Here is a 13,814-nt window from a genome sequence, read left to right on the forward strand (position 1 = left end):
TTCAGAAATATTATAAAATTAATGAGTGTTAAAATTGTGCTTGGATGGGTAATAAGTGGTAATTAGTGATAAAAGTTATTAAGATTATGCAAAAAAGGTATTGATAATTGGTTGAAAAATAGGGACATAGTATATGTTATGGTACAAAGTTTAAACATTTGATAAAGGGTAAGAATTTGCTGAATTAAATATTTGAATGGGAATACAAAAAGGGGAAGGTGCGAGGAGGTCAAGAACATAAGCATATGAAATTGGGGTTATTGGAAAAATGGAATGGTTTTATTTTTTTCTTTGTTTAAATGTAATTTTTCTTAATTAGTTGTGTTTTTCTTTCTGTATTTTTTTTTCTTTTGTGTGTTTCTTTTTTCTGTAATCTATGGTTTTTTATTCTGTGAATCTCTATTTTTCTTTTTTGTAAAACTTTAATAAAAATCTTATAAAAAAAATGAAAATACGATTTGGTGGGAGAATTTTGTGTACATACAAAGTACAGTGGCACCTCGGGTTACAGACACTTCAGGTTACAGATGCTTCAGGTTACAGACTCTGCTAACCCAGAAATAGTACATCGGGTTAAGAACTTCGCTTCAGGATGAGAACAGAAATCATGCAGTGGCAGCGGGAGGCCCCATTAGCTAAAATGGTACCTCAGTTTAAGAATGGACCTCCAGAACGAATTAAGTTCTTAACCCAAGGTACCACTGTATAGATTGGGTATGTGAAGGAAGCACATTTTGAGGACGTGGATCACTGCTAATCCAGTACAATTACTTTTATTACCTTTTTATTACCTAGAGAAGTTTCTACATTGAATCGGGCCACCATCGCACCATACATTTAACGCATTATGGTTTCACTTTAAACAGTCATGGCTTTCCCCCCCAAAGAATTCTGGGAGCTGTAGTTTGTTAAGGGTGCTGTTAGGAAACATTCTATCCCTACCCAGAGCTAGAGTTCCCAGAGCGCCTAAACAGTCAATCCAGAACAACAAACAGGGAACTTTGTGAGGAAAGTGATAAAACTAGGGGCCTCCTAACAGCTCTCAGCTCCCTCAGAAAACTACAGCCCTCAGAATTCTTTGTGGAGAAGACACAACCGTTTAAGGTGGCATCATAAGGCATGGTGTGAACATGGCCTTAGAAGTATTATTTGTGCTAGTCAACCGCCTGAGGCACAGTTCCAACAGAAATGGTGTGTGTGGTAGACAGGGGTCCATGTCTCTTCTCCTTCCATCACCAGTGCGGTTTTATAGCTATTTAGTAAGGCTGGAATGCTTTGCATCAAGGAAGCAGCAGTAGCAGTCCATGTAGGGCAGAGCTGCTCTCTTGGCAGTATCAGTGCAGCTTACCAGGGTGGGGGGGCAGGCCAGTGGTGAGGTCTGGGCACTGTCAGATCCAACCTGGTGTGCCCACACAGCTCTCACCTTGCCACCACACTGTCCCTCCTCTTCCAGGTAACTTCAGCTTATTGGTCAAATACAGTCGTACCTTGGTTTTGGAACAGCTTAGTTCCTGAACGTTTTGGCTCCCGAACGCCGCAAACCAGGAAGTGACTGTTCCGGTTTGGAAACTATTTTTACAAGCCAAACGTCCGACAGGGTTTCCGTGGCTTCCGATTGGCTGCAGGAGCTTCCTGCAGCCAATCAGAAGCCATGCTTTGGTTTCTGAATGCTTTGGACTTCCGGAACGGATTCTGTTCAGCTTCCAAGGTATGACTGTACTAGGTAAAATGAACACACAGCTGGTTGCTGTGTTGCCATGTTTCTGAGCTCCTCAAGTTATCTTTGTGCATACATAAAATTACTCCTCCTTTTTCTGCCTCTCGTAAGCAGTACCATACCACTTCAAACAGCCACAGCTCCCCGCCAAAAGATCCTTGGAGCTGTTAAGGGTGTTGTTAGGAGAGCCTTATTCACCTCACAGAGCAACATTTCTCAGAGTGGTTTCGCAGTCAATCCCTCTTTCCAGGGATCTCTGAGAATTTCATCGAATCTTAGAATTGTAGAGTTGGAAGGGGCCACAAGGGTCATCTAACAGGAATCTTTTGCCCAACATGGGGCTTGAACCCATAAACCCGAGATTAAGAGTCTTGCGTCTACCAAATGAGCTATCTGGAACTCTCTGTTGGAGGTACAGGTGAACCCAGAATTAAAAGGCACCAGAATATTAATAGAAAAGTCCTTTCCCATAGCATTTTTTTTTTGGCGGCAGTGGGGCAAATCATTTCTTTTCAGAATGGCATGCCTTTTTATTTTTTTAAGCAACATTTCAACCGTAGACCTGTTTACTCACAAGGCAAGTGCCATTCACTTCAGATGGGTTTTAAGTGGATATAAGTTGGGTGTAAGTGAATGGGAGCAGTACATTCCACAGAGTATCAGAGGTTGTTTCTGAGTGAAGAAGCATATTGTTTTCAATTGTTCTGATTGTAATGCCGCATTTTGCATTGTTGTAACTTGCTCTGGGGCATCATGGTGAAGGGCAAGCAAGAATAATAATAAACCTGAACAATAATAGTGGTGATATTCATATGATTGCAAGGCAGCCCTGCATCAAAACACCTTATCCATATTATACATTTGATAAATACCCAGATTGCGGGTTAGGAGCACAGTAAACTGCCTTAGACTGAGTGAGACCCGGCAGGAGACATTCTCAGCCCTACCTGGAGTTGCCAGGAATTGAACCTGCGACCTTCTGCATGCAAAGCAGGTGTCCTATCACTGAGCTATGGTTCCCACCCACCCCTGAATAATTTGCTTCACCAAAAATGCATGGGGGGTTGGGGAGAGAGACACATTGGCCAGCCATATGCATAATGTTCTGTGTGAAGTTATAGAAATGCTCAGAATACTTTTGGAACTCTCAAAACTCCAGGTTTTCAGATTTTTATTTTTTTTTGGCACACTTGCTGCAGCTGCATTGCATATAATTAATTTTGCATTTAAAATAAATAAATAATAATAACAACAACAATACACGTATCGAAGGTGGTATAATAGTACAAGTAGCTTCAAAGAGATACAATTTAGATAAGTGTGAGATGTGCTTTTTTTTCCTTTTAAAGAAAAATTACAAATGCCAAATTATCTTGACTCAATTATACATTTTATCCGGCAGGGGTGGGAGGGAGTCTCAGCTCCCAGGCACTAGTTAGGAGCAGCATAAAGGCAAAATACTGCGCTGCTTATAACTAAAACTCGATAAAATCTCCCAGTCTAAAGGAAGGGACAAAACTCATTACAGATAAGGCATTTCCTCCAGAACGCCTCTCCCGGATTGCTTTTTATTTAAACGCATGGGCTAAAAAGGAAATCGCTCCCTCCTATCTTTCCAGAGATCAGCCTAGCCTCTGGGCTCTGCTTCGTTCTGATCACAGCTATAAGGTTCCTTTTAACCTCTCCGCCACTGCTCATATCGCAATGCTGGGATCTTCCAAAAATGTTGTGGGTCTGGCTTAAAAAATAAACCAACCCACCCCCACACAGACACATATGTCTGCATTATTTTATGATGCTCGATCGGATTAGAACTGTTTAGTAAAAACACATCCAGGTGCTAGCTATTGTATTGCACTTGTTAGAAAAGACCCCGGTGCTAAATGGATCGATATTGCTTTAAGTCCCCCTGCTGTCAGGAAATTGAAAAAATATGCAGCCGGCCTGATTTTGCAAAAGGGGCTGGGGGATGAATCCGCAGGCTTTTGCCATGCAGAAAGACTCTCTCTCTCTCTCTGTATGTGTGTGTGTCTGTCTGTCATGTGTAAGAGGGAGCGCGTTCAATATTTGCTTGATATTTGCTACCCCGTCCATTACAGCAAGTGTGTGTGAGGAGGAGCGTGCGAATGAATATGGTTATATGCATCCAGCGGGGATGTGTACATGAAAATAGTTTGTGTGTGTGCATGAGTGCAGGGAGAGTGTGTGCGTGCGAGGAAGAAAGAGAATAGAGGGAAACATTTCTGTGTGTGAAAGAGTGTGCCTGAAAGTGCGTGGGAGGGTGTATGCGTGTAAGTAAGTAATGCGTGGAGCGTTCAGCACAAAGCGACGGCTGCGTGTGCACGCGTGAGAGTGCGAATACAGTACTCGTATGTGTCCGTGAGGCAGAAAGATTGTATTTGGACGGGGGGCGGGGAGAGAGATTTCCCTTTTTCTGCCTGGTGGGAGAAACAAAATGAATGTATATAAGGAAGTAACTGTGAAAGGGTATCACAGAATTGTAGAGTTGGGAGGGAACCCCGAGGGTCATCTAGTCCAACCCCTTGAAATTCAGGAATCTTCCGCTAGATCATACGTGACGGGTGGTACATCCAACCTCTGGTTAAAAACCTCCAAGGGAAGTAGAGTCCACCGCCTCTCGTGGGAGTCCGTTCCACTGTCGAACAGTGACGTCTTCGTGGTGCACGGAATATTGTGCAATATATTCGCTCGTCTTGGCTTGATCTCTCGAAATACCGCGAAGGAGCGAGTGAGAACATCCCCTTTGTGTCTCCAGCGCGGGATGCGAGTGTGCGAAGCCGTCCAGCGTGTGGCAACTGAGCGAACGCGAAAGGGCTGTGTGCGCACGTGCGTGCAAGGACACGTGTAGGAATCCACCGAAGAGGAGTGCGAGAGAAGTTTTTGCAGGCGTGTGCCGCTGCCTGCCTCGTCGCCGGACACTGCCTGCACGCCTGGCAAGGGCGAGAGAGGCGTCAACGACGGCGGCTGCAAGAAACGTCCCTTGCTAGCAGAGAGGCGTGCTGGAGAGCTTTGCGAAACGCGTGCGCGAACGTGGAAACGAAATCCCTCCAGGATTTCCCTTCTCACAAGAGGATCGCTTGCTGGGTGTGTGTGTGTGAATGTGCACAGTGGAAACGTGCGCGTGCAAGGAAACGGCGTGTCTCCAAACAAGCATAAAAAGCTCTCTCCCCGAAATTCACACGCGCGCGCGCTCTGCCTTCCCTTTCCCTCCTCCGGCTCGCCGGCAGAACCGGAGACGAGAGCGAGGCGAGCGGGCGCTGCCGCTTTAAGAGCCTCGAGTGCGCGCCAAGCCGAGACCCCCCTTTCCCCCCTCCTCCCCTGCGCGCCCCCGCCTCTCCTCTCTCCTCTCTCTCCCTTCCGCTCCCTCTCCCTCTCCGCTTTAAAGTCTCAGCCAGGATCTAGGCTCACATGTTACTTCCTGTATGGAAGAATGGAAAGCTTCCAGCAGCTCCTGCCTGACTCTTCCTCGCCAGCTTGCTCCGGAGCCCCAACTTCTAGCAGCGGGATGGACTGAGAGCTGCTCCGGGCAGCCCGACTCTTCGCCGCCGCCGCCGCCGCTGCTGCTGCAAGCCCTCGATCGCTGGGGCTGGGGAGTGGATTTTGCTACTATCGCCGCCGCCGCCGCCACTGCTCCGACTGCTGTTTGCAAGAATGCCTCCTTCCCTTTGGCCTTGCACGGTGCTGCCCGCATGAAGGCGAGAGGAGAGAGTCCGAGCCCAGCCGAGGCGCTCGCTAGCCACCGATCCCCGGCGCCGGCGCTGCTGCTGTTTTTGCGGGCTGGAGGGAAGTTGTGAGCTCTCGGCTCCCGAGTCCCGTCCCTCCGCCTCCTCACCCTGCTGCCAGCATTTGCTCCCGAGGCCTGGAGCGGCGGGTCTGCTGAACTCCGGGACTCTTTTATCTTTGCACACATCCAGAGGCACAAATTCAGGGCAGAGAAGACGGAAAGGAAGAGGCTGCGCGCGCGCGCGCCAATTTGCTATTATTATTATTTTTAATAGTGAGGGGCGGGGGGGTTGGTCCATCGCTCCGGCTTCCCTCTTTTTCTTTTTCGGGTTAACCCCCACCCTCCCCCGCTCTTTTTTTTGTTCCAGAGACGGGGCAGGAAAGTGTGCAACTTTTTCAGAAAATACTATTTTCAACAAGTTTCCCACCCCCGCACCTTCTCTCTCTATCTCTCTCTCACACATTATTATTATTTTTCTGGTGTATGTGGAATCCTCATCCTTCTGAATTTTTAAAAATATACTTAAGAGAGAACCCCCTTCTGTTTGTTTCGATGTGCGGCTTTGGAGATGCGGAGGCTACTGCAACCGTGTTGCTGGATCTTTTTCTTGAAAATCACCGTCTCCGTGCTCCATTACGTGGTGTGTTTCCCCGGTGAGTGGAAATCTTAATATGGGATGGATTTTTTATTTTTTAAAGCGGTTTTTTTGTGGGGGGGGGGGGAGAAAGAGGGGGCAAAATCTTTTCTCTCTCTCTCTCTACCTCGCGATCCGTGTGTCTCGTCTTTCCGTTGCGCTTACACGTCCCCTCCAGTCGCCCCCATTTGTGTGTGTGTGTGCTGTCACTGTGTGGACCAAAAGGGGGGGGGAGGGCGTGCTCCCCCCCTCAAACCGACCCAGTACATCTATAGATCTACCCGATCCCCCCTCCTCTCTCCTAGGAAGGCGTGTTTGGCTGCTGCTTGTTGGAAAATACGTGTGCGCGTGTGAAACTCGGGATCTGAGGATAACGAAAAGGAATATCGCTTCCAAATAGGATACCCCTATTTGGATGGGGAGATTCTGGAGAATGGAGGACAAAACCTCAAGCCCATTAGCACCACTCTTCGCAACTTCTCCTGCCACCACCACCTCTCTCTCTCTTTCTCTCCTTCCTCCCTTCTTCCTCCCCCAACTAACAACCAACCTCCGGTTTCTTCCCTCCTTACTCCAGCCCATCACCCGCTCTATACTTGTGGCAAATCAATGAAGGAGAGAGCGAGCGAGCGAGCGAGCCCGGCGCTCCTCCCGCAGTGCTCAGCGTGTAGCAGCGTAGTGTGATCCCATCCAGCCTTGCCTCGGTGATGAGTGGCTGTGTGTGATTGTGCCCGCCAGCGCTGTTCTCCCTTCCTCGACCGGGTGTGTGTGTGTGTGTGTGTGTGTGTCTAATAGGACTGCCGCTATAATAGTACTGCCGCCTATCCGCTCGCCTTATCTCTACCCTTTTAGCAGCCACATAGAATCTCTCCAACCCCACCACCCGAAAAAAACAACAACAACCCACAAACCCACTCCTGCTTGGTGAATTTCCAGGAGGAGCAGGCAGCCAAACCCCAAAATTCGGGGGTTGCACCCCTCCCCTTAAACTCCTCCATCGTGATCTCTTTTTTGGGAGGGGGTTAAGAGAGTGGACATCCCCTCCCCCCTTTTTTACACACACACACCTTTCCCCTTTTGTAGTCTTTCCCTCGCCCTGCTGAGATCTCAGATTTGGTGCAGTGCTTCCCTAGGCATCGCAGAGTAGGAATGCCAGCTGTGTGTGTGTGTGTGTCTTTTTTTTGGGGGGGGGTGCGTTTTCCCTCCTCTGTGCTAAAGGCTGTGTGTGCACAGGCAGTGGGTTCCAGCCATGCCACCTGGGTGAGGAGAGATAACAGCTGGGCGTCAGCCTCTGACACCGATGCTGGTCCTGATGATAAACCCTTTTCCTTTCCACCTCCCTGACCTCTTCCACCTTTACCTGCTGCGGTTCTGCACACCTTTCAGCCTGTTAAGCTGGGCTGGTGTCGCATCATTTGACCTTGATGGGGGGTGAGTGAGGAGGGCGGTGTTAATGAGTTAGAACTGGAGGAAGGTCAGATCCTAGATAAGGAGGTGCAGGAGAATTGGGGGTTCTGAAAAGCACAGGAGACTGGCTGGCCTAAAAATCTCTCCCCCACCCTTCCTTCTTTCTGGAGAACTGGGCATGGCCAAAAATCATTCCCAGGCTGCTGGGCGTTTACTTGAGTCTTTTGCCTCCGTGGTGTGTTGTGTTAAATGTGGGCGGGTGGAGGTGGGAGTGCGGGGGAAGATGATTGCATTTGCTGTTTCCCCCACTTCATAGGCACAGTGGAAAACCTTGGTTTAAGGCAAGAATCTCCAACAGTTGCAGAGCGCAGCAAACTTGCTCCCTCTTCCCCTTTTGCAGGCTTGAGCCTGGAGCTGAGAAAAGTTAAAAATGTCAGGAAAGCTTGGAGGAGAGAGAGAGAGTTTTTCTCTGCCCCCTCCCCTTTCCCACCATATACAGTAACATAGATGGACCAATAGAGGCACTGCAGAGCTTCAGTCTTTTCGTGGATTTCGTTCAACACATATCCCCAAAGTCCCCCAACATATGCACACAGATCTCCTGAGAAAGAGCTGTTCTTAAATTTAGCATTAACCCTTCCAAGTGCTGTGAAGGTATGGTTTTTTTTAATCACACACCATATCCTTCTGCATTTCATTTCAGCACAGTGTTGATTGCCACAGCTGGAAACAGGAATATCTGAAACCTGCCTGTGTATTACTAAGGAAGTGTAAAAAAACAGAACAACTGCCAATGAATTCATTTCCATGATCAACTTCTTTCATTCATTCTTATTTTCTTTCTGGTAGGGGCGAGTAGCTAGCAAATTTGCCTGAAGGATGATGCCCCTGTTACACAAGGCATCTCATCAGCATCCATACACACACACACACACACACACACACACACACACACACACAAAAATGCATATACACAATGCTTAAAAGGTTATTTGGTTGACTTGTTCACTTAAAAGAACAATCCTATACATGTCCAAGAAAAACCCAATTCAGATCAACGGAGCAGGCTGCAATCCTGTACCTGCTCAAGTGGGAGAAAGCCCCAATTGAACTCCATGGCACTTACTTTATGTGCAGGATTGCTTTGCAGACTTGCTTCAGGTAGATGGGGACCTTCAAACTGGGATAGTAAGGGAACCATGTGAAGACATCTCTTAGGAATTGAAACGCCATTGAATTCAATGGGACGTACTCTTAAGTGGGTATGGAATGGGATTGCAGTCTAACTTTAGGAAACCCTACAGTTACTTGATATGATTCTCATCTATACCCCCTCTCCCACAGGAACTTCCACAATGCTGTGGCTTGCTTTTATTAGGCTTTTAATACTTTTTTTTTATTAGCACCTCTTTATAGCCAAGATTAAAAGCAGAAAGTTTTGTGACATTGACCTTTTTGATGCCATCTTTTTATCTTGGTTCATTTTATGGGTTGAAATAAAAGTGTAACTGGGTGGGGAAAAGAAAGATGTTTTAAAAAACTGCAATTTTATACATGTGCATGCACACACACAAGCTGAGAGTAATCTCTATTCAGTACAGTGTGGTTAACTTCAAGTAAACATGCGTAGGATTGTACTGTAAAAGACCAAAGCTGGACATCTATAGAAATAGTTCAACTGCATCTGAAATTATATCTTGAAGTGGGAGTGGGGACTCTTAATCAGCCTCGGTAAGCATGGAGAGCTGGTCATGGATGAAGGACGTCATGCATGGCCATTCAGATCTTGTTGGGCTACAGGTTCCTCATCCTGTTCTAGTAGCTTCTTCAATTTGACTCAAAAAAGGTTGTAGAAGGTGGAGAAAGGGGGCTTAAAACTTCTCACTTTGAAATTCTGCAGTCCTCGAGAAGAAGCATTTATCTTCTTTATATTGATTTCTTCTCAGTCTCGCCTGTACAGGTGAAGCCTTTCTTTCTGATTCTGATATATATTGTGCAGTAATTACATCTGGAAGGCAGGCTTATGGGATCGCTTTAAGAAAACACACATTGATGTAAGTTTCATACAACACCGTTGTAAGGACTGCAAAATTATAAATGGAATTTGGACTATGTGACACTTCTTGCATCGCAGACTCATGCGGATTTGTTCCGCTTGCACTCGTGTGTGGGAGATGTGGCTTCTGAGATGTGCGGCATATTAACAACAATAATGGATAAAAGAAGGTTCAGTTTTAGGTTTGAGGAATCTTTGTTCAAAGGCAAGCTGTATCTTATGAAGAGTGCTTGTGGTTATGAATTAGGGAGGTTATTGCACATGTTTAGCACACAGATTCGATCCTTGGTTTTTCCAGTTAAGAGGACTTCCACGTGCAGGACTGAGAAAGATATTTGCTTGAGACCTTGTCCTGGAGAATTATCTCCAGAAAAGGTATACAGCACTAGCTTAGATAGGACTGTTGGCCTGATTCCTTGTGTGAATCAATTTAATAGGCCTGGTCCTCATATCTCATAAAACCATAGTTAATGTTTAACTACGGTTTAATGTGAATGAACAGTTTGCTGGGGTGCACACTGCTCAAAAGTCCCCTGCTTCGCTGCTCCCCTGTTCCTAGCTGTGCTGGGAGTAGCAGCCCTGGCTTGTCATGCCATTTGAACCTGGGCACGTAGGGGAAACAAACCACGACTGCAGGTTCTGACAGCACAACAAGCCAAGGTTTGTTGCGCCTGGAAGATCAGAACAGGGACATTTGAGCAGCTTGCACCACCAACAGGCAACTTGTTTGCATTAAATCGTACTTCAACAATCAGAGTGGTTTAACTTGATGTGCAAACTGCCATAAAAGTTAGTGTTTTGCTGTTTCTTCAAATACAGTTGTCACACACAGCGGGTCAGGTGTGTTAGAATGGTAGGACGGTTTTCTGCATACCAGGGGCTTACAGATTCACTTGCCACACTTGCCATGGTAAATGTTCTTCCAGCCTCCTGGCAGGTCCTTCTCCGGAGCTCTCTGTGGCCATGTTACGCTTTGGAAGTACTGGAAGTTCAATGTGGTGTCAAGGAAGAGACTTCCCCACATTGGTGGAACAACAGTGTCGGGGAGCTACACATCTGGGCGGGTTACCAAGACCAGCCAAAAACTCAGGATGCTGGATGCCACCTTTGTTAAGATGTGGTGCAAGAGGGTTGCTAGAGGTGGTAGCACCTGTGGAATCAAGATGTAGGGGAATGGATGCTGATGACAGCCCTCAGCCTTAACATGCAAAGAGAGAGGGAGTGGAGGGGTGCATTTGAAACATCACTCCAAGGTACCTACAGTGGTACCTCAGGTTACATACGCTTCAGGTTACAGACTCCACTAACCCAGAAATATTACCTTGGGTTAAGAACTTTGCTTCAGGATGAGAACAGAAATCGTGTTCTGGCGGCGCAGTAGCAGCGGGAGGCCCCATTAGCTAAAGTGGTACCTCAGGTTAAGAGCAGTTTCAGGTTAAGAGCGGACCTCTGGAACGAATTAAGTACTTAACCCGAGGTACCACTATACATGCTTCATTACCAAGTCCATCAAACACGTACCTTCACTGAATGGGAAGATCTGAAGGTCTAAGCGTGCTTGGCTGAATGTGCTTAGAAGCGCTTCCCTTTCAATGCAGGAAGGTCGAGGTTGGACTGAGATGAGCCCCTCCCTAGTTTTAGCCATTGGTGTGTTTGGGCTGAACACTTGAGGAGGGCTGATGTCAGGCTTTGAAGTAGCTATTAGTGGGGAATCTCTGGCCAACACATAGCTGTTCAAGTCTCTTTCAATGTCAGCATATCACAAAAGCAGGTATGTTATAATGTGCTTAGCAGCCCAAATTACAGAGAGAGGGGGTGATTATTTCTACTCTTAGCCAAGTTCTTGCGAGATATAAAATAGCATAACAACGCTTTGTCCTGAAATGAGCACGCTAAAACATCAGCCTTGGTTACTGGGAGGAAGGGAACTACGTGCTCACTTTACCTGATGGATGCTGCACATCGCCTGCAAAACATTTGCATTGGCCCACCTGGTGAAATGTGCTAATGTACCGCAGGAATTGGCAGGTTTTACAAGTGCATGGTAAGGTACGGGGTAGCAGCTGTTCAGGAAAGGCAGTGCAACATAGAGACACACACACACACACTGGTGGGAGATCCCAGAAGTATTTATGGGGCAGGAAATAGGGCAAGCCTGTAAATAAGCAATAGCTTGGTTGCTTGTGGTGAGTAAGAATTGTATCTAATGATCGCATAGGGAAACAATGTGCAAAACATCCCTCCTACGACGTCCCTTAACCTAAAAGCTAAAGGGGGCATACATGATCCTGTAGGTTTTTTGTTTTTTATTATTAGTAGGCTGGTAACTTATTTGCAAGGCTGCATCATGGCAAAGGACTTGTCACCATTTCTACATCCAAGGCTTCAGTTCAGCACACACCTACCAGTGCTTAAGTCTAGTTGAACCTGGAACAGGTTGGGGGCCTTGTTTCTGAGGATTTATTGTTTAGGACTGTGCCGTAAATCTGTTGTTTAGAAGTTGAACAAATAAATAAATAAATGCAAATACTGACAGGCTGTTTGTTCTGGCACGCATAACGTCCGGGAAGTACGTTCCTACCTAAACTATGAATAATAGTTGTGTTAGGCATTTTAGGCTGTTTTGCAAATAATTCTGCTTTTGAAATTAGGCACATACACTCCCCGCTAGTTTAAAAAGAAGAAGAAGCCATATTTAATGAAAGCTGGTGACTCCTTGATGATGTGCATTTCAGCAGACTTGCACCGAAGTAAGCCTAACATCGTGTTGGGCTGAAGCACAAGTGTTCTCTATCATTGATCAGATGTGTCAGTCAGTGGCGTTCCTTTTCTCTCCCAGAAAGAAGCTACTTAGAGCAATAGTGTTTACTAGCAAGAGGCGAACAATGTTGGAAGTTCATTTTCCCTCTCCCACGTTGCATTCTTTATATAGGGCACTTCGTAGTAGGTACATGAATACCTGCAAAAATAACTAGCATCGTACAGTGCATGGTGGAGAATGATTAAATTCTTGTGGCATTGGTGGAACATATGCAGTGTCCCGAAGAGAATGGCATATGCTAAGAGATAAGAATTTAAAAAAAGATACCTGATTTGGACCTCAACCTTGTATTTGAAGAAAGGACCTGTTTTTTCAGCAGGCACTCTGTAGCCATCTCACAATGTTGTATGTGCCATAATCCACTGTCTTAATCCCATTGAAATCAATAGGCTTAAGTGCTCCTAAGATTCTGTTAGATTATGGCCTGTGTCTGCATTTGTAAAATAATATTTATTGGCATGTGTGAGAGTACATACAAGCAAACCACTTACCATAGTTGTTCTTTTTCTGCCCTGGGCTTTCTGATTTGGGCTGCACACAAAATATACTTTGTGGAGCAGATTTATAATCATTTGATAAATCCTGCTTGGTTTGGACATTGTATGGTTTTAATGTCCTCACTGTATCCGTAAACTTTTGAAAGGCATGATTTTATATCTTGGTTTTCATGTTTCTGAATGAAAACTTATTTTGAGTTTTATATTCTCCTGCTGAGTATTCTTCTGAGCTATAGAAGTGTCTCTCTGTAAATGTGTTTGGAAAACTGGGCTTATTTGCGTTTGTCTACAGCAAATGTGTGTGTGTGTGTTGTCTCTTGGAAAGTATGGAATGTACAGGAGAGGGCCCTCCAAGACTTGTGTTAACTCCTATCGCCTTATGGAGATGAAACATCTTACATTTTAATGGTGGCTTTCCTTTCAATTGTCTCCCCCGCACCCCCGGCTCCTCGCCATACTTTATATTTCCGGTAGTGCCTAATGAAGTCCTTGCAGATTAAGAATGTCAAATGTCTCTCTTCTTTTTCCCAGGCAGTGGCAGATGAGCTGGCTAGCAGGCTTCAGAGGAAAAGCTGAGAGGAGAGTTTGATATCCACCAGCAGGCTTACAGAAGCTGGTTTTTCAGTTAATGATGCCGGGATGTAGCTTTTGAAACCTTCAAGCAGTCTTGGAAACTGTGCATCCTTAGGAAATGCAGCGAGGGGGTTTGGAGGGAGGGAGGGGAAAACAGAAATTCGGCACATCCAGTGGTGGAATGAAAATAGTACGCTGCCAGTTTCTGGGGGAAATGGAGCATAAGATGTGTAACTGAATACCAGTATCAGGGCTTTCATTTACGTGTCCTCGTTTTGTGCACATTTATTGGGCCACTTAATGTGTGGAACAAAAGTTACGTTTGCATGTATGTATCTGGCTGAAGTGGACTCTGGCCCACAAA

The 13,814-nt window shown here is 46.0% G+C and overlaps 1 protein-coding gene across 4 annotated transcripts in view; it reads left to right on the forward strand.

Moving 5' to 3' along the window:
• The first annotated feature begins 4,968 nt into the window (after window positions 1–4,968).
• PTPRG (protein tyrosine phosphatase receptor type G) overlaps window positions 4,969–13,814 on the forward strand; it is a 538,241-nt gene continuing 529,395 nt past the window's right edge. For all 4 annotated transcript variants that reach the window (XM_083600381.1, XM_083600382.1, XM_083600384.1 and 1 more), the window contains exon 1: window positions 4,969–6,115. In XM_083600381.1, coding sequence (XP_083456507.1) covers window positions 6,031–6,115 — 85 coding nt within the window. In that variant the 5' untranslated portion in view covers window positions 4,969–6,030. The remainder of the gene's footprint in view (window positions 6,116–13,814) is intronic.

This window comes from Podarcis filfolensis (genome assembly GCF_964270895.1).
Source record: "Podarcis filfolensis genome assembly, chromosome: 2".
NCBI classification, from domain to species: Eukaryota; Metazoa; Chordata; class Lepidosauria; order Squamata; family Lacertidae; genus Podarcis; species Podarcis filfolensis.